This window comes from Diaporthe amygdali, assembly GCF_026229845.1.
Source record: "Diaporthe amygdali strain CAA958 chromosome Unknown NODE_39_length_394161_cov_64_078529, whole genome shotgun sequence".
Classification (NCBI taxonomy): domain Eukaryota; kingdom Fungi; phylum Ascomycota; class Sordariomycetes; order Diaporthales; family Diaporthaceae; genus Diaporthe; species Diaporthe amygdali.
In genome coordinates, this window is record NW_026517059.1 from 353846 (window position 1) to 379432 (window position 25587).

Consider the following 25587-nt stretch of genomic DNA (forward strand, 5'->3'; position numbering starts at 1 on the left):
AAGTAAACAAACTGTGGGCACTTACATAAACAGTTGCCTGCCGGTTGCGCTGTGCTGCGCACTGGCTGCAGCGCACCCACGCACACAATCTTTCAGACTCAATTTGAATAGTTTTTCAAGTATGCAGCGAACGGTCGAGCCTTTCATTAAGCTTTTAGTTCCAGTCCTATTGAGCTCCGATGTCAATGAACTGACTCAAGTACAATGAGCTGATAAGGTCAATTAGTATCTTGACCGGTGATCCAAAAAGTTTGATCATGTGTGAAAACAATGTCGTTCCGGTGTTTAAAGCTCGGAGTAGTGATAAGTTTGAAAAACGGGCAGCTAACCTGAGCATGCGAACTGGAAACACTCTTCTTCACAAAATATTCGTTCATTTCATGGGATCGCCATGTCATCAGCAATAATTATCTCGATATTCTCACAGCTATCTTGCCTCTTGGCAAATACAAATTCGCAATGCTCAAGGGAGTTCTTCAATGAGAGTCTGCGTACCAAGGCGCTCTATCTATCTCAACAGCTTACAGCAGCCCTTCAAAAGCCAGCTGATGCTGCTTTGGAGCTGGCTCTACTGGTAAGATACCTTCCTGATTATCATAGTTGTAATGACTCTCACAGTGAAGTGTAGCCCACCATGTCCATCTGTGTCCGAATCGGGATTAAACTAGGCATTTTCACGATTTTAGCTGAGAGCAACACCCCCAAGACGGCTCACCAGCTTTCTGACGAAACCAAGGCTGAGAAGCTACTCATAGGTGAGCTCCATCACTGGCCTTTCTTCATGTAAACAAACGGTCATGGAGACTTATTCTAAAAACAGTCCGTATAATGCGTGTTCTTGCTACAAACGGCACTGTTGAAGAGATTGGAATGGAAGAGTATAGAGCCACCCCGATCACTTGTGCGCTGGCCAAACCCGCAATCCAAGCAGGCCACATTCATTTGTAAGTCACTCTGCTCTAGCATTCTAAGTCATCGTGCTAGAAATATACTGAAAACTGACAGCTGGGACCAATACGTATGTTCTCTGTCCAAGTTTCCCCAATACCTCGAAGTTCGGGGTGCGGCCTGCCCTAGTGATCCCAACAACGGCCTGTTTCAATTTTCACACGGGACTTCTCTTGAATCATTTGAACTATGGCGTTCTAAGCCTGCCATTCTCGACAATTTCAATACCTTCATGGAAGGTGTCCGGGGCGATAAGCCGTCCTGGGTCGAATGGTTTCCCATTCAGGACACCATCCTCACAGGTTCTGACCCCGCCTCCGAAGCTCCGATCCTGGTTGATGTTGGGGGCGCCCGCGGCCACGATCTGATTGCATTTGATGAACGCTACCCGCAACCTCCGGGTAAACTCGTTCTCGAAGACCTGCCTGCTGTGATCGATGATATTCGAAGCCTTGACCCAAAGATTAAGCGATTGAAGTACGATTTCTTTCAGCCTCAACCCATCAAAAGTGCAAGGGTATACTTCTTCTGTCACATATTCCACTGCTGGCCTGATAAGGACTGCCTCAGGATACTAGAGAATTTGCGCGGATGTATGAAGAGAGGATACTCCAAAGTCATCATTAATGAGTTCATTTTGCCAGACGAAAAATGCTCTTTCTACCCAGCGAGTCTAGATTGGGTCATGTTGGGTCTGCATGCAAGTTTAGATCGCACTGCGGGTCAGTGGAAGGAGTTACTGGAGACTGGTGGGTTTAAGGTTGACAAGATCTGGATGCCTCCTGGAAATGGAGAAGGTGTCATTGAAGCGTGTGTATCTGATGTTGGGCTCTAGCGCTTTCCAAGCAGACACGTTGCGTTTAACAGCTGAAGGGGTGGTGCAATGCGCGACAATTGCGCTCAATAGAGCTCATCATGTGGCGTTATATATGCTAGCCTGCTGCCAAATTACGTGATTAAGGGATTTCGTATATTATTGACACTTTGTCATTCTTCCAGCTTCGTTTCCAAGATGCAAATGGTGCTAGATAGGAATCGAAATCGAATTTATTAGTGGTATTACCGGCAACGACTAAGCCTGGAACAATCGATATGGCGTGCTGTTTCTGTTATGTTGCTTGTACACTGTTCTTGTTCTGCGGCTCAGGGAGTATTAAATTGTGTCCAGTGGTCCTGCAGGGCGTGGCTAGCTAGCCATTTGTTGTTTCTGCTGTCTCATCCGGGCCATCTTTAGGGCCATTGTCTGTTGATTAAAAGAAACATTATTACCAGACTAATTCAGCCTTTTTATTATTAAGTTTGTGACGTTTGGATTAATTAGATATAGTCTGAGGCTTGATGAAAAAAACCAACTCAAGCCCAACGTATACCGCAGGTGTCAGTTAATTGTATAAGTTGAAAAACGAATTTGTTTTAAAACTGGCAACAAGTGTAAATGTGGCCTTTGTGGAAGAGTGAGCTTTTCATATTGGTTCAACCATGTTTGAAATCATATAAATTAACAATTCCTTTTATATCTATCTTTCTATACTGTTGGCAAATCACAAATGCTTATAATCATAGTCCCTACCTGTATGTAGCACTTGTAGCTTTACATACATTCAGGGCGCAAGACGCATTAGATAATACTCTGCTATAACTGGCGTCGGTAAAGTGCATTAAATCCCATTAAGCCGTGCCAAGCTAGTCTCGTTTTCCCAGCACGAAGATTTCTCTAGCCGCTTACTTGCCACGTCCAGTCAAGATCACTGGCCCGAATTCTGTTGCAAGAGTAGTCCCATTGATACAAAGTGTAAACCTTTCTGGATAGCGCTTCGGCACTAAATATTTCCAAACCCCTATATTGGACGGAATGTGGGAAATTGATGGAAGTTGTAGTATTTGCAACCGCCTTATCATCGCCGTCCGCAAGCAGATATAGTGACCCCATTTGTGCCCCAAGCTGAGAGTTAAGAACACAACCCACATAGTGATTGAATTCTTCAGCTTGCATCAGACACATCTCGTGGGATACAATTCCATGGTGCTTTCGTTCTGATGCGGCATACTAAGCCGATAGGACAAGTTGCAATTGATATTCGCTCAGGTGAAGTAAGGATTAATGTAAAGGCCTCCTTTCAGATCTATGAATTCTACCATGACTAAATCACTACTTCCGTGGTCAGTCACCGAGTGGACCCCTTGCCTGGACTTACTCCGAGTCGGGACTTGAACATAGCGTCATAAATCCGCTGAATTATGCTACCATCGACCAGCACCTAACTCGCTGTGAAGGATCCCATTACAGACGATGTATTCTCAATATAATAATACAGCTCTACCTATAAGGCACTTTTCCATCTCGTACGATATTCTTCAGTCCGGCCAGGCGTATCCCTAGCTGTCACTGCAGCTTTGAAACCTTTGTCCTGCGCCAGCCTCTGAAATGCAATACCCTCTGGTGAATTTCGTGTGATTCCATCAAAGATAGTTGCTAACCGCTGGGCCTGCTGTAATTGCCCTTCGGCAAAACTATTAATCACCTGCTTGTGCATCCAGTTCTGGTTGATAGGCACCGTTTTGATTCTATCCGTGAGCAACCGGACGGTTTCTTCCAAGTCTGATTGGGGTACTGCCTTTAAGACAAGTCCCATTGACTCGGCTTCTTTTCCACTGATTAGGTCACCAGTAAATAACATGCGCTTGGCCTTTTCTAGACCAATTCGTGCAGTCCACATGGCGGTTGTTGGACACCCCCAGACCCGTGATGGCGGATATCCTATGCGAGCATCTTCGGCCATTACCACAAGGTCGCAGCATAGCGCAATGTCGCTTCCCCCTGCGACCGCGGCGCCATGAATCTGTGCTATTGTCGGCTTCATGCTGTGGAAAAGCTCCGAGAAACAAGCAGTATATTCTCTCATGAATGAATAGTCAATTAAGGGGTCATAGCCATCTTTGACGTCTTGGCTGCCCTGGCTCTGGCCGCGAGTCGCGTTTTGGGCGGAGATGGCAAGGTCATAACCACCACAAAATCCTTGACCAGCTCCTTTGAGCACGATACAACGGACTTTGGGGTCACCGTTTGCCCGCCGAACTGCAGCGCGTATCGCGGAGGGCATATGCTCATTAATAGCGTTGAGGTGTTTGGGCCGATTCAACGTCAAATAGGCAATTTTGCTATCCGCAGAAGCCTCATACAAGATTGGGTCTTCCATTATCGGGTCGATGGCAGACTTCAAGTCCTAGATGCTGATACTAAGAAAGCGAACAAAATATTTCCAAGGATTAAGGACATCGCTGACTTAAAATAAAGAAAAATTGCCGAGGTTGTCTCTAATGCCAAGGCAGCCTATTTATGATAACAAATAATTCCCCGCTTGTGATATTCACGTCACCGGATGCACCGGATTCGGACAGACTTGGATGAGCAAACTGTAATCCCCACTTCCATCACCACCCCCGTCCTGACAGGAGATTTAGGACATCAAACACGGGTCATATCGTGTGTACTGTTACTCTTGTTATCAGCGCTATAGCGCAAGCATGAACCCCGGAAGTAATTTCTGTCTTCTCGCCTATACTAACTCCTGGCCCCTAAGACTCTGACTCTGTGATGACCTGTTGCTAGGCTCCCTTATAACCCATGGAATTAATGCGTTTAAAGTCTTTTAAATAAACTGACATCAGCAATGTGTCTACTCGTTATCCCCCCACTGGTGCTGGCTTGGATAACATCTTTAATGTAACCCGAAGGCCATCATTTGTAACGATAGAGCATGAATGGAAATTGTATTATCTACACTAAATAGGTTTCCCTATCACATTACGATCATGTAAATATACGAACAATACGTACAGAAATGCAGCTGTTGAACTGTGATAAATCATATAGCCGCCTTTTCTACTATAGGGTCTCGAATGCTGTATAGTGTACATCTCCCAAATGTGCTGGGTCGGAAGTCGCTCACGAATCCTAAAATGTGGTCACAAGATACGAGCGGAAGATTCTCCTGGGTTTTCTCTAAGCCTCAGCGGGAAGAAGGTGAAGCTGGACACCTACCTGGTTGTGCTGGCATGCTACGGCATACAATAAAATCCATGTTTAGGGTCCACGCTTTGATGCTTAGCCTTTTTCTAACCTCGAAGCTCAGAGTTCTTTTAGAAAAGGAAGGTGATAACATCTATTGGCCCTCTATCAGCCTCTTTCATCTGATTGCACGCTAGCTGTGCCATGTCGTGGACATCTGGAGTTTTCGGATATTGCTGAGGGGCGGTCTTAAACCTTTTGAATATCAGGCCCTTGACATAATTGACCATCTATTTTCCAAAAAGGTTATAGACTCGGCGTTAAACCCCGGGCCCACTCCGACAATGAGGGATGCGATACGATCAGGACTAAAGAGAAACTGAATATATGACAGACGATCGATTTGAAATACCTCTGTGTCGAAACAGATTCGGCGCTAGGTGAGATTATTTCATGGTTTATATTTCCCCGCTTCTTCCTTGCTTTGTTTTCTTCCTCACAAGCACCAACATGTTGTTAGTACATCCAGCCTCTGAGCTCTGTCTGATCGCGGCCAGACTTTCATTTGCGAGTTATCTCAATCATAAAGCCAACAGTAAGTTCTCTTTGAATAGACCGAGGGAAAAATTCCATGGTAATGAAAGGCATCGCCTTCGCAGTGCCATGCAACACAACCATTACTCCACTCCCGGCCGGGTCCTGCGATACGCAACTTCACACCTTCGACCCGGTCAAACATCCCTATGAGACGGACTCTCCCTACTTTCCCCCGGCATCCAGCGTCGAGTCGGCGCTGGCACGGCTCGCCGCCGACAATTTCGTTTTCGTCATGGCGATGCCTGAAGGCACACGGCCGGCTGAACGTGCTCGAGAGTGTGGCGTACGTTAATTCAAAGCCAACAGTGGACGGGCGCAGACGGCAGGCGCGTGCGACGGTCGTGCTCGACTTCGCCAACATCGACGACACGCAGCTGCGCGCGCTGCACGAGCAGGGCCTGCGGTCGGTGCGGATCCACGGGCGGGACGCGGTGACAAAGTGACTGACGGGCGATGAGGCGCTGGAGCAGCACATCGAGATAGTTGCGCGGGGGATCGCACCGCTGAGGTGGAAATTAGACGAGCAGCTCCGCGCGGAGCAATGGGTCAGATTCGCTCCGCAGATGAAATGGCCCCACGCCGAGATTGGCATCAAATTCGTCGGCGACCACCACTTCTACCTCAAGGCTGCTGACTATGGCTCTGAGAATTATACGGCCATCATAGACCTAATCGAGAACGGGGCCGCATACACCAAGATGTCTGGCCTCACGCAGCGTCTCGACCCCGGCCAGGACCTCGAGAAAATGCGGCGCGTATCGCTGCGGCTGGCAAGTGCGGCGGCCGGCAGTAGGGCCGTCTACGGGAGTGACTGGCCGCACGTCGTGTCGAGCGGGCAGTCGAGCGAGGTCTTCATGTTTGGCGAGAAGGGAGAGGCGGCGACATACCGGCGGTAGTTTAGCCAGGAGCTGTTTCGCAAGGTCATGGTGGACAACTCGGCCAAAGTGTATACATGAGTAATGAGTAATACAGTATTAAGAGTCGTCAGAGATTTCTAGGTGCATCATCTTATAGCTAGGCCACTGAAGAAAAGGGCACCTAAATGGCGGTGAGGGAGTTTTAGGTGCATGTGCCACCTGCTAAAATGTTGGAATGCCTCAAGCAAGGGATGGAAGTCTACGATAACCATCTCCATTGCCGTTCGCATTTAGCTTAATCCAAGTTCGTGTCCATATACGATATGATGGTCGCTGGAGCAGAGCACCTTATCCTCGAGATAGTCGGTGATAAGGGCGGGCATAGAGGAGTATCACGCGTCTTACCTTACTACAGAGCCAAAATATGAAACGAAGGAGATCCCGCATATGGCGACAATTGGAAAAGCGCGAAATTCATTTCACAAATTTGGTCAATTGGTTCTCGATGAAGAACACGAGCGTTGCGTGCTTCAGAGTCGGGTGACAGTCCGCGTGAGACGCTTGGGCTCATTGGTCGAGAGACTGCATGAAGCAGCAGACTGGGAGGGAAAACCCATGCATGTACGTCTGATTTACTATTTTGTAAAAAGATGTAAAGCTATGTTTTCCGCGCTGGCAAGCCGAGACAGAAAGCATCCGTTACAATAAGGAAGGTCCAAATGATGCCGGGTTGCAGTTGGGGTCCAGAGTCGATATATACTGTTAAATTACTGTAAAATACAGAAATACGATAGGTTTGACCCCAATCTGAGATGCTACGTTGAAATATAATGAGAATGATACTCGACAGCCATCATGGGTATATAATATATTAAAAGCTTGACCGAGTCGGGGGGAGGGGGAGCGGAGCTAAGACAGACTACAGGCAAGGCTATGGAGCAGAGCAGACGAATGAGTGCCCAGGCAGGCTTTTATTTTTATTTCTTCGCCATTTCATCTTATATCATTTCAGGCAGGCTAGAATATGTGGACAATATTATCGTTAGTGAGGCGCAGCCGTCTCAATTGGTGACGCAACGCAGGTCAACGCAGCGACGGCGCAAACCAAGCTGCTCAACACATAACGTGGACTAATATTGATTACTGGCGAGAACAGGCCGAACTCAAATTCTTACCATAGGCAGGCTATGTTTGGAGTCTTCTTCAGCTACCTGCAAAGTGCAAAACGCACGTCCGCTTATTTGGCGGGGTTTTCACGTGTATATTAACCAGCAGGCTGGTTCGGGAGAGGAGAATGTGTACATCCGGCTTACGAGCGCTTGGCTCTTCTTTTATGGGTTCTATTTGCCGTCTCCCTTCTCCGTCGACTGCATCTGCACGTCATCCTATCTGACTCCACTGCCGATGTATCAATCCCCTCATGCCCATGAAATTTCATATTCTCTCGCTTGACAAGCTCGCGTTGAACTCAAAACAAGCTCCGAAAGTGCAGACTGCAATGGGATTGAGGCTGCCAAATTACAGCTCGGCGTGGCTGATTGGCCTCGGCTTTTTGCTAATCCTCATTGTGCAAAAGACATTGACATACTGGCGCCTTCGACATTTCAGAGGGCCTCCTGGTACAGGCCTGACTGATTTTTTCCACTCCAAGGAGATGATAGGCCCGAGGCTGCACGATTGGTATGAAAGTGTTAATGAAAAATATGGCAAGACGCTCCACAAGATCATATCCTAGCTTACTATTCTTCTCCGTAAACTGACAGTCGCAAAGGACGCATCGCTCGGGTCGCGCCGAATGTTCTCATTACTTCTTCTCCTGATCTCTGGACCCATGTGAACAGAAAGGTCGGGTATAAAAGGTCAGACTGGTATTACCAGGGCCTGCGTTTCGAGCACCGCCGGGACAATGTGTTCACGCAGACCGACAATACCAAACATGAAAAGAGGAGGAAGCAAATGGCGCCAGGAGTGAGAGACACCTTTGTCCTACATGGGCCCTGGCTGATCATAGCACAGTACTCGGGGCGAGAGAACCATGATCTCGAAGCCGCGGTCGATGCGCGAGTTCAAGAATTCGTGCAACTCATTAAGTCCAAGTATCTATCCACAGAGCAGCGGATTGTTCCTATGGAGTGCGCAAAGAAGGTGCAATACTTCACGCTGGACGTCATCAGCTCTGTGGGACTAGGTAGGTCTTTTGGCATGCTGTTGAGCGACAGGGATGCCCAAGACTTTATCAAATCAAGCGAGGAAGGACTCTACATGGCCTCTGTTTTCATGGCCCTGGGATTGAGCTGGCTTGCCCACGTGCCATGGGTTGGGAGGCTCCTTGCCCCGTCCCCAAAGGACCCGACGGGGTTTGGAAAAATGATCGCGACATGCTTTCGTTACGTCGACCAGCGAGCCGCCGATCCCACCGATGACCGATCAGACATGCTTGCATCCTTCATCCGCCACGGGATAATCGGCGACGAATTGCGGACTGAGGCCGCTGAACAGGTGCTGGCCGGCTCTGATACAACATCCTCTGCCATCAGCGGAGTGTTCTTACACCTTATGGCCAACCCTCGTGTCCAACGGAAATTGCAACGAGAGATCGACGAGGCGGTCCAGTCCGGGGATTCCTCCCATTTATCAGCCTCAGGCATTATCTCCCACGAGCGGGCGAGACAACTCCCTTACCTGCAGGCCGTGATACGGGAAGGGATGAGGGTAAGACCACCCGTGGTCAACATATTCAGCAGAAATGTTCCACCAGGAGGAGATACAGTAACTGTCGATGGACAATCCGTCTTCATTCCCGGTGGTACCTGCATTGGCTACTCGGCCGGTGCGATGCATCACGACAAGGCACTATTTGGGGATGATGCTCAGAGCTTCCGACCTGAACGGTGGTTCGAGAAAGATGTCGAAAAGCTGGTTGCAATGACCAGGACCAACGACTTGATATTTGGAGATGGACAGTGGCAGTGCTTGGGGAAACCGGTAGCCATGATAGAGCTTGGTAAAATCATATTTGAGGTGAGGCGAGGTTGCTCCCACTCTGAAAGCAATGTTTGATTGACCTGTATTAACCTCGCAGACTTTTCGTAACTTTGATATGGCCCTGTTGAGGCCAGAAAGGTGAGCTGATGATTTCCTCTGCTTCATGTGCCACAGATGGTTCTGTCCTCGGGACATTTCCTTGTACATGTTTGAGGCAACGCCACTGATCGTGAGTATTATTGATTTTGGATGATTTACAGGCCATGGAAATCAATATATTACGGGCTGTTCTCAATCTCCGACTTTTGGGTCCAAGTCATGGAAAGAACACACCCGACGAATTGAAGCAGGCGCCGCGCGGATTAGACACGTACCCATGATTCAGACCTTATTCAACATAGGGATTGAAGGGTAGCCAGTTCGCTTTATGGGCTTTCTTGTCTGTTGATATCGCGCGTTGGGGGGGGGGGGGCAAACAGGCAGAGCTGCAGTTTTACTCATTTGGAATCGCGTCTCTATGTTTTGCGCTTCTCTGCCGGCTGGCAGTGATACACCGTAGTGAAAGACTCCAACGATACTGCTTGAGATGATTCCCACGAGAAATATTTCCGTTACCGCATGTCGTTATAAGACACGTTTAGGGATCCTAGCTTTGTTAACCTTGTTATTTCTCGCCCAATAACGGCAATACCGCTTCGTCCACATCTCACTCTTATCTAAATAAAATCTCTTTTTACCCAAGTCAGACGTCCATGTTCGGAAAAGTTGGTCGAATTGAAATATTCCCCTATGAGTGCAGTCCTAGACGTTGACCTTGTTGTAGGGACCCACGCTCCAGTTTTCCTCCTCAACACGTATATACTGTATCGCCCCCCACTTGAGCACCCCCTTCAGAAACTTAACCTTTTCCGAATATTCTTAATCACATGAAAAACCGTCTTTCTCACATAAGACTATAAATTCTCAAATAGGGCTAGATTCTAACGTAGTTTATGTATTTTCGAATCCGGAAGTAAGATTACAATAAGCATCACACTCTTTAGGATTTGGCTCCCACGTGCCTGCAAACGCCCATGCTTTGTCTGTATCAGCAGATGTCGATGGCGTCATGTGACACGGCCTTCCCGCGAAAGGATGCAATGAGTAAATCCTTCTTCTCGTCATCTAGCGTACCTCCCGGCTTGCGGACTGGGCATACATCCTATTTGTCACAAGTTCATTCCGATTGTGCCAACATCTCAACGAATTGAAGCCTAGTAAAATTCACAACGGCAATTCTGCAATACATGCCAACGGCTACTGAGGATACTGACTCTGTGCCCGCAGCAATCGTATCCGTTAGTTTAGATGTCATCTCATATAGGACACAAGATGCATCCCACGGCGGCCATTGAATCGGGCTTGTTTTAGAAACTCAAGCGCTCGGACCATTCGCTAAGCAGCGTGCCGGCAGCATCATCACGTTCCACTGGTCACACTGACTTCGGCCCTATTACCCTGCCTTTGAACCTGTTTGCCTGACACTCACTCAGGCATGATTTTCGTCTTTGCAGTTGCAACATCGGTATCTGACTGGACAAGCGCAACCATATGCTGCCACGAGGATAAAATGTGGCTTGCTGACGTGAACCTGAATTTCTGCAGGTATAGATTCGGAAGCATCCACCTCGTATATGCTGATACTGTAGCAGGGGTGGCTGAGTACTGACAACTCATACGACTTCTATTTCTGTGCCGTGAAATGAGTTGCAGATTTCCAATTCCTCATTGACGTGACATAAAGCTTTATCGAAACCGCAGCGTTTTTCGATTCTACTTAAAGAAAATTGATAGCTAGGGCCTGCTTAGCCACAGCAATGAATCCTTTCAACGGGAAGGTTCAGTTCAGGTAGTTCTCCTATCTCAGTCGCCCGATGTCTATCATATTTCCGCCCCATTCCTACCCGGGCTTTGGACCTCCACGTGTAAAGAAACCTGATCGAATGCGCCTCGCTGAGTCGGTCTTGTGTCAAACGACTAGTGCTACATCATGCAGGTTTTCTTAATCACGAGTCGGATTTGTGAAGAAGAACCAGTTAGGTGCATGGGTCGGAGTTCATGAACTGTCCACGTAGGCCAAGAATGGACGAACCTTGTGGCTTTCCTCGATGTATCCCGTTTTCGCGCAGTATGCTTATGCCACACGAAAAGACTTGATCATTCGGTTCGGTGGAATATAAAATCATTGAAGATCCGGCTCATTGAAATAAGAAACCATTGAAAAATTTACAGTCTGTTCAGCCAGGAGAGTCCAACATAACAGCTCCTAATATGCGCATCGAAAAAGTTCTGATAGCAAGTTTCGCCTTGCTTAGCTACGCCCATCCTAGACAACTTACGGTTGACCTCGGATACGAGAGATACACAGGTGCTTACAATGACAGCACGGATTTGAACATATGGAGAGGGTGAGTTTCGTTGATTCAGGCACATCTGGCTAGCAGCTAACCTCGGAGAAGCATTCGTTACGCTGCTCCTCCGATTGGACACCTTCGTTTCAGCGCCCCTACTGAGCCAGAATACACTGGCCAGACCGTGCTAGCGGACACCTTTGGGTCCGCCTGCCTTCAAACATTGGCAGCAGGAGGAAACATTCCTGCTTGGCCGCCTCTGGGAGCAGAAGAGGACCAGGACTGCCTATTTCTGAATGTCTATGCTCCTAGGGGAGCAAGAAAGCTCCCTGTCTATGTCTGGATTCATGGCGGAGGCTATGGCCAGGCCGATGGGAGTTATGACCTTTCGGAATTTATTAACGCCAACGGAAACGAGTTTCTTGCAGTCTCCATGAACTACAGAGTGAGTAAGCTACTCGGGTGATATGATTTCCAAGATGTCTAATGCCTTGCAGCTCGGCGCTTTCGGGTTCCTGTCGTCTGAAGATGTGAAGACAGAAGGGGCTTTGAATGCCGGTTTACTAGATCAGAGATTCTCTCTAGAGTGGATACAAAAGAACATCCATCTATTTGGTGGAGATAAGTCACGAGTGACTATCCATGGCGTCTCTGCAGGTGGTGGCTCAGTCATGCTGCAGTCTATGGCGAATGGTGGTACTGACGGGGACAAGCTTTTCGATAAGGTGAGGCCCTTCATATGCCTATACAGCTAGTTCCATCTAATTACTTTTTAGGGCATGGCTTCCTCGCCTTATCTCCCCAGACACTACAAGTAAATTACATTCTGAGACTGTTCTGCTGCTCTTCAACTGATAACAATTCCAGGTATGACGACGACTTCCCAACTTCCTTGTACAAGCAGTTTGTCACTTTGAGCGGATGCGAAGGCGATTTTGACAGACTGTCTTGTCTTCGTAGTCAGAATGTCGATACTCTCCAGGGAGCGAACATCAACGTCACCAATGCTGCAGCATACGGCACATGGGCTTTTGCCCCCGTCACGGATGGATCATTCATCCAAAATGCCCCGTCTACGCAATTGCTGGACCAGAGGGCAGTGAACGGAAACCACATGTGGACCAGTCATAATGCAGACGAAGGCCCTCTCTTTGTACCCAGAAACATCACCACCGAGAAGGCACTGGTCGACTTTCTGCGTGCCAGCCTTCCACGATTTGAAGACGATGACATCGCATCTGTGCTCGAGACGTACCCTCTCTCCGCATATGGTACGGACACCACCAATCCTCGTTTCGCAACGGCAGGCGACAGCGGTCCTACCGCGGTTGACGTGTCACCTTTCGCCATTGGCAACCAACAACGCGCCGACGCCATCTACGCGGAAGTGACATTCCAGTGCCCCTCCTACTGGATAGCAACCGGCTACACTGGCAACTCGGCGAAGTCGTCATACCTCTTCACATACACCAGCCCGCCTGCTCTCCACGGATCTGATATCACGGGCTATCTCGGCCCGTCCATTGCAACTCAAAGTGCCGAGTTTGTTCAGGCATGGCAGAGCATGTGGGGTGCTTACATCACTACTGGATCGCCTAATATACCAAACGAAGTTGCGAATAACTCTGATTCTGACGTGTTGTCGAACTGGCCAAGATGGGGAAACAACTTGATGGTCAATTTCAACCAGACTGGCGGGACGGCGACAACAGCAGATGCTGGATTTGGTCTTGGGCAGATTGCTGTCAAGGTTGAGCCTGGACTGGAGAACGCATTTAGAGAGGTTGATGCCAGAACGTGGGAGGGAGGCAGAGGAACGAGGTGTGATTTTTGGAGGCGGATGGCTCCCAAGGTGCCCATGTAATCTGGCCTCATGGGTTAGTGGCTGGTTTCTTCAAGGTAGACACGATGTATGAGAGTTAGACTGGACACCCAGTAATCCCATGGATGCATTCCACGTGACGGCTTACGATCATGATCACGACGACAACATCGCAGGCCCTATCGGCGCTGATAAGGACGACTGGGGCACATTGTGTTCGCTGTTCACGACTAACGAGACGGCCAACACGATGATAGGCTTCACGGCAAACGCCGGTCTAGGTCAGATGGACCTCAGCCAGGGCGTAATGGCGTTGCCGTCATACATCGGTCCCGGCGACATGGAACAGGCACAGGGTCCGACGTGGGCGGCGGAGTTCGGGTCAGGGTTTTCTAATTAGGATCGTTAGCCATTTCAAATAAGAGGGAGGGGGTAGGAGTATGAGGGGGGAGCATAGTAAGATGAGGTTTGGAAAGAAACCAAGGAAGCAAAGAAAAAATTATAAAGTATTATGTCTTTAACAATGCATTATTTATTTTGAAAAATAAGTTTCTTAATTATTATTTTATATTAACAAATGTTGTTATTTGACGGCTTATTCGTCTATTGAACTGCTAGACCGGGGCTTAGGGTCTTGAACAAGTTAGCCCACTGGCCTATCGTATTTAATGGCCTCCACGAACGGAAAAACTTTGATTCGTGAATGTTTCAGCCACCAATGTGGCTACTGAAGTGTGGCTGCAGGGCCCGGTACCATTAAAACAGTCTGTCCTCAGCGGATCCAATTCAGATACTCGACAAAGTACGAATAATCTGGCATCACTCCTATTATTACTTCAAGTTGGGAGTGTTTTCAAATTGCGAGAAAATCTGGCTGCTCTTTTCTACGTGTGCTTGCTTGGCATCTTTCCTCCGCGCTTAATGCGATTTCCCTTGCGACTTTCCTTGCTGATCCCGGCACTGGTACTCCTCGTCGCATTGAGCCTCAAATGCCGCTCTTCGTCTGCTGTCCTCATGCCTGAAACCCCGTCGCCAGATGAAGTCGCAGCGTCCCTGCTTGCTTCACATGGATTGAAGCTTCAATCGCTTAGGACTATACAGTCATTGTGGGCTGGCTATGGCGAAATCTGCCGCGTCACCGCCACCCCGGACAGCTCGCGAAACTCTTCAGTGGAATCATCGCGTACGACATCGACAAGCAACTCGACGAATTCTATACCACAAAAATTACAGACATACATATTGAAACTGGTCACTCCACCGCCGACCAAATCAGGTGATGAAGGTCACACCAGGAAAATCCTGAGTTATCAGGTTGAACAGTTTTTCTACAGCCATCTTGCTCCACAGATGCCCCCATCGCTTCCAGTTGCTAAATGTCTTGGGAGCATTAAACAACATAACAAGAATGGATCAACAATTACAGCGACATTGTTGAGCGATCTCCTCGTGCAATACCCCGTTGCAGGAGAGAAGCGCGACGTGCTCTCCGTGACTCAAGCGCACGCAGCATTAGACTGGCTCTCGGAATTCCACGGCTTCTGGTGGCCACGCGCGAAAGAGTTTAAGCGCTCGTCTTTAGTGTTACCGCCTCTCGAAGAAGTTCGGCGTGATGGTCAAGACGCGACTGATAAGACCATCTGGCTCAACGGTGGCTACACATACCTTGCGACACGCCGAACAGAATACAACAAACTTAGAAACAATCCTCGTGCCGAATGGAGCAAGCCAATCACTGGTTACATCAACGGAGAAAGCGTTTCCATCGCTGAGATCGTGGCTGCATATCTTGAACCGAAGCTATCGGGATGGGAGCCTACTCGAGAGTACCAAACACTTATTCATGGTGATGTCAAATCCGAGAACTTGTTCACTAGTGTTTCGGGAGCAGAAGTTGCGTTTTACGACTTCCAGTACACCGGGCTCGGTTTGGGTGTCTGTGACTTGGCTAAGCTCTTTACGTGCTCAATACCGTTGAGCATGCTTGTAGCCGATAGTCAAATTCCTCGTGAGCTGAAGATGCAACACGGAGAGAAAGTGCTACTGAAGAGATATTGGACACGACTAAAGGAGACTAGCGGGAAGGAGTACGACTGGGCTGTCTTCGTTCAGCATTGGGAGACTGCGTTAGTCGATTGGCTGCGCTTTCAGGCGAGCTGGGGATTTTGGGGCAACGTGGAGTGGCTGGGGGCACGCGTGAGGAGTATTCTAAGCGATGATGAATGAGCTGATTAACAATGCCGACAAAGCTCGACTCTTCGGCTCTCATTGAGCAAGTCAAGAATATGATGACCGTGCTGAGCCTCACTTGATAGGGTCCGAGGAAGTGACACCACGGTTCATTCTTACATTGATGCTTGGGTGGAATGATGCTGGGTTCTCTATCGGAATTATAACCATCTCTCTGCAAGTCTGTCACCTGCATTCTTCTCACACCTGGCAATAACCGGTAAACCCGTATGCCGATTGTGCAAGCAAGCTCTGTTATGGTGCTACGTAGGTACAATGCCCTGCATTTGTGAGCCACTGAGGATTCAGTAGGTGCTGAAACTTACGTGATGAGAGGGTGATAACCCGCCTTTTTGAACATGAAATGCATGTGACTTGGACGATAAGGATGACGCTTCAGCAGCTTTGAGAAATACCCTACTGGCCCGTCGTCCGGGATCGGGTACGGCACTGGCACAACCGTCTTGAAGTGGAACAATCCGTTGCTGTCGCTTCTCAGCACGGCTCGGCCATCTAATCCTTGCTTTACGTATTGGACATCATAGAAACCCTTGGAACCTGTTTCTCACACGTCGATAGCAGCATCTGGGATCGGAAGGCCTTGGGTGTCCTTGACTAAGCAGACCACCAAGAGCGGTTCACCGTCAGGATCGTCGGATATCCGCGCACCCAGGTCGCTAGAAACAGCCTCCTTGACGTGGGACGGGCCCAACACTGTTCCCTCGGTAGATGCCGGGGGCTTCGGGTGGTCGATCGAATCCACCAGCAGCGAGAGGCCGAGCACGTCCTGAGTCGGAGAGCAGAATAAGTTGCTGCCTTGTGTCGCTGCAATTTTGTCGCAATCTTTGAGGAAACGGATCGCACGCATCCATTTATTAGTGCTCAACCGTGTTTCCCGCGCAAAGTCGTGTAGATGACTGACGAGTCTCTCCAACAGGAAGCGAGTGCGGTCATCTGCGCAGCGTGAATTGATTGTATGAACATTCTCGGTGATGCTGTCAATGGTGAGGGTTTTCATGAGCGGCGCGATCACGACTCCCTAGTTTGACGCCATGGTGCCTCCTGGAGATGAATGAATTTTCGAGGAGGAAATCGGGACTCCGGCTACGGGAATGCTTTTGTGCAGTCTGCCGCAATCTCGACGGGGATCCTCTCGGAACTGAGCACAAAATGCTCCTCGGGCTCGTGCCTTTAAAGTTAGACTAATTTTATAGATGTTGATAATCCAAAGTGAATTTGCAGTACTAAAAGCTGGGGCTTGAGAGCTGTTGCGGCCTAGGCATCGGCAGGAATAAGATTAAGGAAGCTACATTTGAAAGCGTGGTATTGTCCAATGACCGTAGCTTGGAAATGATCTCCAGAAATCACACGACTTGCTGCACTACCTCGTTCAGACTCTTTCCAAAACTTTGGTGGTGTAGTCATGACCCCACTTGAAACCGCAATAATGCGGATCTTCGACGCCTGCAGTGCGGCGGCCCTTCCGAGAAGCAAAAAGTCTTAGCCGGCTTGACCGGAACTCACCCGGACAAGAAGTTGATTATATAGACTTCAAAGTACCGAGCCAAAATATGCCTTAAGGGACCAAATCGGCGTAATTGGACCGAAGTATCTTTGCGGACAAGGATTCACTGTCGTTGGAGCTGTGCAAATTCGAGGTTCTACACATAGCTCGCAACCCGCAGCCATCGATGGCAAGGAGCAGCTAGCATCTCAGCAACTGATCCTGAACACCCTCTTCTTCTTTAAAATGGAATCTTTTACGTACAACTCGAGCAGTATCCGCGTTGTCTTTGGCAGTGGATCCATCAACAAAACCCCAGATGAACTGAAGCGTCTTGGAGCTTCTCGACCACTCCTTCTTTCGACTCCTGAGCAGGAGAAACATGCAAAAGGCTTACAAGAGATTCTTGCGGGCCACTTCGAGGTTGCAGAAATCTTCCCAAGAGCTACCATGCACACCCCGGTGGCTGTCACGATGGAGGCTCTTGAATTCGTAAAAAGCCGGGTAGCGGATAGCCTGGTGTCCATTGGCGGGGGAAGCACTATTGGGCTTGGGAAAGCCCTGAGTATTCGGACTGGTCTGCACCATATCGCCATTCCCACTACCTATGCGGGGAGCGAAGTGACTCCAATTTTGGGAGAAACAGAAGATGGCAGGAAGTCAACACGTTCCAACCCAAAAATTCTTCCAGGCACAGTCATATATGACGTCGACCTCATGACATCTCTGCCAATCAGCTTAAGCGCTACTAGTGGCATCAATGCTATTGCACATGCTATTGAGGCGCTTTACTCCCCGGATAGAAATCCGATCATTGATCTTGTTGCACTTGAAGGAATCCGAGCTCTGGCAGCGTCTCTACCAGATGTCGTGAAAGATCCTCAAGACATAAAGGCACGTTCACAGGCGCTCTACGGTGCCTGGCTCTGTGGGACCTGCCTGGGAAGCGTGGGTATGTCCTTGCATCACAAGCTGTGTCATACATTAGCAAGTTTCGACTTGCCACATGCGGAGACACATACCATCGTACTTCCACACGCGCTTGCCTTTAATACACCTGAGGTGTACGAGGCGGCACAGAAGCTTTCTGTGGCTCTACCAGATAGTAACGGGGACGCACTGGAGGGGTTAAAAAATCTTCTGAAGAGGCTACCAGTTCCTAAGGGACTGAAGGAGCTGGGCATGAGGGCTGAGGATATTGATAAGGCTGCGGATATTGCTGTTAACAACCCTTACCAGAATCCCAGAGAGATTAAGCGAGAGCCAATCCGAGAATTGATAAGACGGGCTTGGGAAGGCGAGGACGCGAAAGTTGATTTGTAACAGTCTGCTATAGATGCGACTAGTTAAAGTTGAATTCATTGTAACTTGCAATGTAATTATATAAATGCATGACATGACGGTCTACTAGTAAACTTGTCGTCAAACACTGTATGTATACTGGCCGGCTTACACGAGCTTTTTTCCCCGACGGTCCAATGGGTTCAACGTTTTGCCCTCTTCGTGTAACCCCGCCCCCCGTTTATATAAATTCGCCCACCGGTCAAGTGCTTCCACGTGGAGTTCGTAGTGAATTTTTCAGATAGTCTCTATTTCCCCATTGACTTGGTCCAGCTACGCAAACATGGCTTACACGGACGGAAAGAAAACCCTTCATCTTGTCGGTATTGGAGTCAAGCACTCGATCGCCCCGCCTATGCACGACCACATCGCCGAATCTCTGGGTCTACCATGGACTTTCTGCAGCACCGAATGCCCTACCTTGGACGATTTGATGACGGTTGCTAGATCGGAGGACACTGCCGGCCTGGTGGTCACCATGCCCTACAAGAACACCATCATGACTCGTCTCGATCGCCTAGACGAACTGGCCACAACGATAGGGGCATGCAACAATGTATACCACGATCCGACAGATCACTCCAAGCTCGTGGGGGCGAATACAGACTGGCTGGGGATCAAGGGATGCCTCCTCGAGAAGGGCAACCAAGACACACGTCCAAAGCTAGGCGACAGCGGCAAGCCAGCGCTGCTCGTCGGTGCCGGTGGTGCGAGCCGCGCCGCCGTGTATGCCTTGAGTACGCAGCTTTTCTCGACGACCATCTACGTCTTGAACCGCGACGACAAGGAGGTGGAGGACTTGTCCAGGGATACAGCACGCATCGAACCACGGCCGACCATCATACATATCAAATCTATGGAGCAGGCTTCAGGCCTCGATACTCCATACTATGTCGTGGGTACCGTTCCCGACTTCCCACCCGCCACCGAGGCCGAGAAGACGGTGGCAGCAGTCCTGGAGCATTTTCTGAAGCGTTCTCCTAAGGGCGTCATGCTCGATATGTGCTTCAAGCCGAGGCACACACGGATGATGAAGTTGGCAGAGCAGCTCGGATGGCCGACGGTGGAGGGGACGCACGTCATTGGGTACCAAATTGAGACACAATGGCGGCTCTGGGCGGGCGAAGAACGAGCCGCCAAGCTAGACAGCGAGGGCGCCTGGAAAGTTTTGCTCCAGGCTGCCGAAGAGAGCCCCGCGATCAACTTCTGAGGAGGACGGTGCTAGAATTCTTGTGAGTAGTGGTTGGGCAGATCGGGAAAGACCTCAACCGGACCTAAGCACCTCGGCCCATCTCGGCCCATCTCGGGGTCTAATCGCGGGACGCATAAGCGGTCACGAGCAGCACCAACTTCAGAATGTTACGTAGCGAATGCGCAGATATGCCGAGCGAAGCTCGAAAATACCAAATAAACTAGCAAGTTTTAATCTCCTGATGCATCACAGAGTAGTGTGTATTTTGTCTTTTGGCTTCATCACCTTCGAGCCCTCAGTCAGAACCCAGCAGCGCTTCTCCCAACATGCCCGACTTGCACAGTCTCCCTGATGGCTGGGTGCCAGGAAGTGATATCTTGCGCAACAATGGTCCAGATCACCTTGTGATCGAGCGATTCAAGTTGCGAGAACTTGCGGAGGGCTGGCCGTGTTACAGGTGGGTGGAAATGCTATTCACGGAGCCTTGTCACCTCCAATCAAAACGTATAGGTTGGTGATGTCCCGCGTTGACGCTGACAATCAATTTGCGGCAGGGACGCATGCGAGTGGGAGAACTTTGAATCTATTTTTCACGAGGATGCTCACGTATATACGACGTGGTCCGGGCGAGTCAAGTACACCGACTTCATCGCGGGCTCGAAAGCCGGTATGGACAATGGAGCATTTATTATGCACCGGTGTCATGGGACCACGAGCGACATCACCCCGGACGCGAAGCGTGCAGTCACCAAGATGAAGGCGACCATAACACAGAGGTTCGTCATAGACGGGTGTGAGGTCGACGCAGAGGCGGACTGCCGGTTCATCTTCTTCTTTGAGAAGAAGAATGGCCGGTGGGGTGCCCGGTTCGTACGCCACTGGTACGAGAAAGACAAGTTGATACCCGTCAACCCTGCCAAGGTGCCGGTGCTCAACGAAGAGCAGCTCAGATCGTACCCTGATGGGTATAAGGTACTGGCCTACTGTCAAGAAGCCACCATGGGTGTTTCGGTTCTTAAGGATATGCCTGGTCATCGGCGCCACGTGGGGACAGCGTCCGGTGACAAGCACGATCTTCTCTACAGGCAGGCACGTGCCTGGTTGGAAGGAGGTGAAATAGAAGTCTAGACTCTGGCAGAGCCGCTAAAAGGTGCTGCATCAGGTAGCAATGGCGGCCTCGGGGCCCTTACATAGGTGTGAAATTCAGATCGCTTAAAAGCCTGTTGATCAAATTTTCTTCGACACTTGAAGGTCTCCGGGAGACCAGATAAAACCTACTAGGATTTGCTTAATTTGATTCATTCTACTATATCTGTTATATGACCCGTCTTATTGCGGGAGCGATGGAATCGAAGCAAACAGGTCGTCCGCTACTGGTGCAAAAACTATCGCGAGCATAGCCTGCTATTCGTCAAGACGGAGATATTGACATTTATGAGACTGTCAGTATTGGCCAGCTGGAAGATGGAAGTCTAGCACCCCTATGGTTCTACCTAGAATCCAGTTGCAAGCGTTTCTTCAGCTTTTCCCACGCTTGGATTCCCCTCTGTGAGTGTTGCTTAGGGACCTCGCTCCCCTCCTCGGACATGGTCCGCGAGAAGAGCTCCATGGACACGAAGCCCTCGTATCCCATGTCGACAATGAGAGCCCTGGTAACGGCCTCGACTGGAAGATATGCCCCACGATCCTCCTCCTCGTAGATAAACGCGCGGGCGTTGCGCGACCAGCTCATACGCGCGGGCTGCCCATCCACGTGGAAAGGGTGGCCCTCGACGAGCGGCGACGCCAATCTTTCCGCGTCCACCACCTGGATGAAGAACACCTTGGCCAGGTCCACCTCCCGCACCATAGCTTCGATGGACGCCCGCAGGTCCGCGTCGGCGTTGGGCGTCTTGCCGTTCGGCGACGTCGGATCGGCCCAGACCCTGCCGGCGATGTTGAACGTGTCGAGACACAGCCCAAAGTTAGGGCGGTCGACCATTTTACAGATTTTCCAGGCCTTCTCCCAAGTGTCAACATGCGTGCTCCAGCAGAGGCTCTCGTATGCAAACTTCACGGGGGGCTCTTCCTTGAGGCCCAGATCTGCCAATTGCCTTAGGTCATCTGCAATCAGGTTGAAGTCGCCGGTGAGCTTTTCAGCGGACAAGAAGTTGGCTGGGATCTGGATCGTGGTTGTCTTGAGCTCCCTGGCGATCTTGAACCACACATGAATCGTATCAATCAGTCGATCATGCTCAGCTCGATCAAGTAGACCATCGTAGAAGAGGAACGGCTGGAGGGAGATGACCTCAAGTCCCGCTGATTGACAGGTCCTCTGGATCCCAGTTGCGGTCTTGATCAGCTGCTCTGGGCTAGGGCTTTCAGTCTGGAACTTTCGTCTCGCGTCATATTCGAGGTCCTCATAGAATATTTCCACTCCCTTGAAGCCATCTGCAGCAGCTTGATTCAGTTTATAGTGGAGGTCATGAAGCCATGCACGGCCCAACGAAGCAGACAGAATAGCGGGTTGATAGGTAGCCATTGGTTCTGGCCGTGGCTTGACGATATTGCTGAGGTCTCGAAGCATGACTGATAATCTCATTGACCCAGGTGAGCCGGGCAAAACCTATGTAGCTTCTCTAGAGCCGGGATGATACAGCCTCCCGGGTAAGCAATTACCCACAGCAGAACGGTCAAGACACTATCAATTAGTCAATCATGATATGATGTCACGCAGCTTCTGCGGGGTGGCAAGACCTTTTGCAAACGGTGACAGACTTTGTGCTCCAATCGTACGACCTCCAACGGAAGTGATACTTTATCTACTCGGTCACTTTAGGTCTTTCAGTGGTGTACTTGGGTCATAGCGAGCGAATCGATGTCTGCCTAAGGTTGCGCCTCCGCAATCCCTTCGGAATATTACTTTTCCCCTCCCACCACTTCAACTTGCACCGCCCCTGGCCTTCACGGATTTCAAAGTCCAACGGCTTTCAGGTTTCCATCGGAATTGATCAGCTGGCATCAAATTGTAGCCAACTGGTGGAGTTCGTACGCGTGTTTCCAATTTCTAATTCACGAGGCCGTGAAAAGATTTTGAAACTCTATAGAATCCATGCTGATGTCCCCTAGCATCCCTAGGTTCCCTGCAAACTCTTGTGATAGAACCGTTCTACTAATTTTCTGTCAGCAAACAAGCTTGAGTTACAAATAACCTCTTAGCGCCGAGGGGAGGGAAGGGACCTATAAGCCCGCACCTGTCATCATTGTCCAGAGACACAAGGCTGTTGAACAGATCGCTGGAGCCTGTCAGCTGTAATGGGGTCATTAGAGGCGACCATGAACCACCCGTGTATTTTGCATCATTCGGAGGCGACCGACGGTGGAAAGTTAATCTGTTCTCAGTAAGTTCACAACTCACTTCTGGTATTATAAGGATCACCTACTCTTCCGGCTGGGCCGGAACTAAAGCGCTTGGAGCTCTGAAAGCATATGTGCCGACTCCATTCGCCGCACTGTCCATGACGTTCGTAGCCGAGGACTGATTTCTTGAACCAGGTTGAGTCTTTGAACTTTCACCCGGAACCCCAAAGGGTTCATTGGAGACTGCGATGGGCTCAGCCTCGTTGCGCATACTTGCTTGAGCCGGGTCACGAGGGTCCATGTTGGGGTTACGCCAGGTTTCATTGTATCTCGCCCTGATTTCCCGCATGGGTTTGATGGGATCAAGTCCTTCAGGCGGAAACGTTGGTGTGACGTTGCTGCTTCTGCTCTCGATCATATGAAGATATACATCGGAAATGGGCGAAAGTGTGACGGCACCTTGTTGCTTGAGTCCTTCGGCCACGCGTGCGAGAATCCGGTGCACATCGGGGGTAGTAGGGTTAAAACATGGGAGGTTCCTATACTCGGCATCGGCGCCCCTGGAAAACAAATATGAAAGACAAGCAAGAGTAGCTAACATAAGATTAAGTGCTTGTGGGGATGCAGCGAGTGCTTCTGATTGAGCAACAACGTTGTTAAGACGAATTTGCGATTGCAAGATGTGGAATATATCGAGGTGTTCTTGTGGGGCTTTCTTTTCGGTGTCATTAGCGTGACACTGAAGTTTGTCGTTCAGTACGATAGATGTTTGTACCAGGAGGTTGAAAGTGCTCAATACTCTTGCAGGTTGATGGGATGGCCGCGGTGGATTGCAGGCTAACGCGGATGATGATAGACCCGTCGGTCGCCACGGCTCCCATTCTTCGATACCATCAGCGTCGAGTAAGCCCACAGATTGAACGTCGGAGGGCCGCATATATGGCCGTCTGTGTAGCCTAGCTGACAACAAAGTCTCGAGGACAAAGCAACTTAGTATAACTCGTTTGCTTCGGTCATCCAGAGGCGGCGATTGTGTGACTCCCGATGTCAAGAGACCTAGCTCAACAGAGTGGTATACAGCTCTGCCGACGAAGGACCACGCCAGCCCCAGGTTTCCTTGGGCGTAGTGGAGAAGAGTGAAGACCAGCATGGCTTGAATATGGCCAATCTCTCTTCGACTCTCGTAGGTTGTTATCAGCTGTGAGGCTTGGGCGAAGAGGCTGGCGAACTGATCCTGTAAATCTTGCCGAGAGCCGTTCTTTCCGATGGTAATACACTGTGTATATCTAGCATAGGCCAGTATTGATAAAAGGCAGGCCTGGTCGCCAAGCGGTAACTGATTCGCATTATTACAGTTAGGCTCGGTAGAGAAAATATATGCCGCCCGAAAAGCGTCGTTCCTCAAGACAATGGGTATCCAACAGTTCGTATTTGCGAAATAGAAATCCAGAAGTTCAGACCAATCTTGTAACAGGCTAGCCAATCTTCCAGGTCGAATTTCATGCGAAAGATTTTCGATGGCGCCGGTCTCCTTGTTCCAAATGCCGCCGTCCCCTCGAGGAGACCCAACAACATCTGAAGTGTTGACGTGGTCAGGCAACACAGCCAGGCTGTCGGGTGGTGAAGCCGCACAAAGTATCGCGCTTGTGGCCGACTCCTCCTTAATAGATAATGACTTCTTCAGGGCTTCATCGAGCCTGTCATGCAGATCACGCGCAGTGAGCTCTTCATCTTCCCCGGATTCGACCGTTGAGAGAATTGTCTCCAGCTCCTTCCATGACGGGCTGTTACGCCATGCATCTACCAACACGTTGACAGTCGAGACAGTCTCTTCTTCCCGGCCACCGGGGGAAGCGATAGCGGACTCGCCTTTTAATATGGCCACGATAGAGTGCTCGCATCCCTCGACTGAGTGGAAGATCAGCCCAAGAAGTATCTCAAGACCTCTAACGTAGCCTGTCGCAAGCCCGCGTTTCTTAGGGCTTGGTACGTAGGAGCAATCGCGACCTTGAGATTTGCAGGATCCACAGACTGGCTGGTTCCCGTCACAGCGTTCTTTTTTTCGGCGGCACTACAGCAGGTTTTGACATCAGACTTGGACATCACCAAACCACCTGCATTTTTTGACGGCGATCGCAAACTCGGAAGCGTCTACTTACCTCTGCACATGCTATAGAGACACGGAAGCGTTTGGTCCGCTTCGCGTTAGGGCTCCCCGCGACGTGAATTGTTTCCGCATCTCTCTTTCTCGAAGACGTCTCGCTGGATGACATGCTCGGTCAGGTTCCCCTAAGTCCATCCCGTGGACAGGCAAGCAGGCAGGCAGTCCGAAAGGTGCAGTCTCAGACCTTCGGAAATCGCAAGTGGTTGTACG

General features: G+C 49.8%; 10 protein-coding genes across 10 annotated transcripts; 7 read left to right on the top strand and 3 right to left on the bottom strand.

The window, feature by feature from the left end:
• Positions 1–391: 391 nt before the first annotated feature.
• J7T55_000222 (uncharacterized protein) lies at positions 392–1783 on the top strand (the record flags this gene model as incomplete). Its single annotated transcript, XM_053133838.1, has 4 exons — positions 392–574; positions 629–755; positions 821–944; positions 1006–1783. 4 exons carry the CDS (start codon positions 392–394, stop codon positions 1781–1783), a joined length of 1212 nt encoding a protein of 403 aa, XP_052988419.1.
• A 1486-nt stretch (positions 1784–3269) lies between these two features.
• Positions 3270–4145, bottom strand: J7T55_000223 (uncharacterized protein; the record flags this gene model as incomplete). Its single annotated transcript, XM_053133839.1, has 1 exon — positions 3270–4145. The coding sequence occupies one exon, from the start codon at positions 4143–4145 to the stop codon at positions 3270–3272; it is 876 nt and encodes a 291-aa protein (XP_052988420.1).
• Positions 4146–5588: 1443 nt separating this feature from the next.
• On the top strand, positions 5589–6450 carry J7T55_000224 (uncharacterized protein; the record flags this gene model as incomplete). Its single annotated transcript, XM_053133840.1, has 3 exons — positions 5589–5837; positions 5881–5961; positions 6013–6450. 3 exons carry the CDS (start codon positions 5589–5591, stop codon positions 6448–6450), a joined length of 768 nt encoding a protein of 255 aa, XP_052988421.1.
• Positions 6451–11706: 5256 nt separating this feature from the next.
• On the top strand, positions 11707–14008 carry J7T55_000226 (uncharacterized protein; the record flags this gene model as incomplete). Its single annotated transcript, XM_053133841.1, has 6 exons — positions 11707–11843; positions 11895–12231; positions 12284–12511; positions 12563–12600; positions 12654–13607; positions 13723–14008. 6 exons carry the CDS (start codon positions 11707–11709, stop codon positions 14006–14008), a joined length of 1980 nt encoding a protein of 659 aa, XP_052988422.1.
• A 521-nt stretch (positions 14009–14529) lies between these two features.
• J7T55_000227 (uncharacterized protein) lies at positions 14530–15834 on the top strand (the record flags this gene model as incomplete). Its single annotated transcript, XM_053133842.1, has 1 exon — positions 14530–15834. One exon carries the CDS (start codon positions 14530–14532, stop codon positions 15832–15834), a length of 1305 nt encoding a protein of 434 aa, XP_052988423.1.
• A 568-nt stretch (positions 15835–16402) lies between these two features.
• J7T55_000228 (aromatic compound dioxygenase) lies at positions 16403–16855 on the bottom strand (the record flags this gene model as incomplete). The annotated part of the gene is made up of 1 exon (XM_053133843.1): positions 16403–16855. The coding sequence occupies one exon, from the start codon at positions 16853–16855 to the stop codon at positions 16403–16405; it is 453 nt and encodes a 150-aa protein (XP_052988424.1).
• Positions 16856–17284: 429 nt separating this feature from the next.
• Positions 17285–18664, top strand: J7T55_000229 (maleylacetate reductase; the record flags this gene model as incomplete). Its single annotated transcript, XM_053133845.1, has 3 exons — positions 17285–17306; positions 17523–18269; positions 18330–18664. The coding sequence occupies 3 exons, from the start codon at positions 17285–17287 to the stop codon at positions 18662–18664; spliced, it is 1104 nt and encodes a 367-aa protein (XP_052988425.1).
• A 301-nt stretch (positions 18665–18965) lies between these two features.
• On the top strand, positions 18966–19892 carry J7T55_000230 (uncharacterized protein; the record flags this gene model as incomplete). Its single annotated transcript, XM_053133846.1, has 1 exon — positions 18966–19892. One exon carries the CDS (start codon positions 18966–18968, stop codon positions 19890–19892), a length of 927 nt encoding a protein of 308 aa, XP_052988426.1.
• Positions 19893–20200: 308 nt separating this feature from the next.
• J7T55_000231 (uncharacterized protein) lies at positions 20201–21002 on the top strand (the record flags this gene model as incomplete). The annotated part of the gene is made up of 2 exons (XM_053133847.1): positions 20201–20331; positions 20429–21002. The coding sequence occupies 2 exons, from the start codon at positions 20201–20203 to the stop codon at positions 21000–21002; spliced, it is 705 nt and encodes a 234-aa protein (XP_052988427.1).
• Positions 21003–21363: 361 nt separating this feature from the next.
• J7T55_000232 (uncharacterized protein) lies at positions 21364–25486 on the bottom strand (the record flags this gene model as incomplete). Its single annotated transcript, XM_053133848.1, has 6 exons — positions 21364–22423; positions 22537–22554; positions 23108–23149; positions 23297–23773; positions 24056–25121; positions 25369–25486. 6 exons carry the CDS (start codon positions 25484–25486, stop codon positions 21364–21366), a joined length of 2781 nt encoding a protein of 926 aa, XP_052988428.1.
• Between the last annotated feature and the right edge of the window lie 101 nt (positions 25487–25587).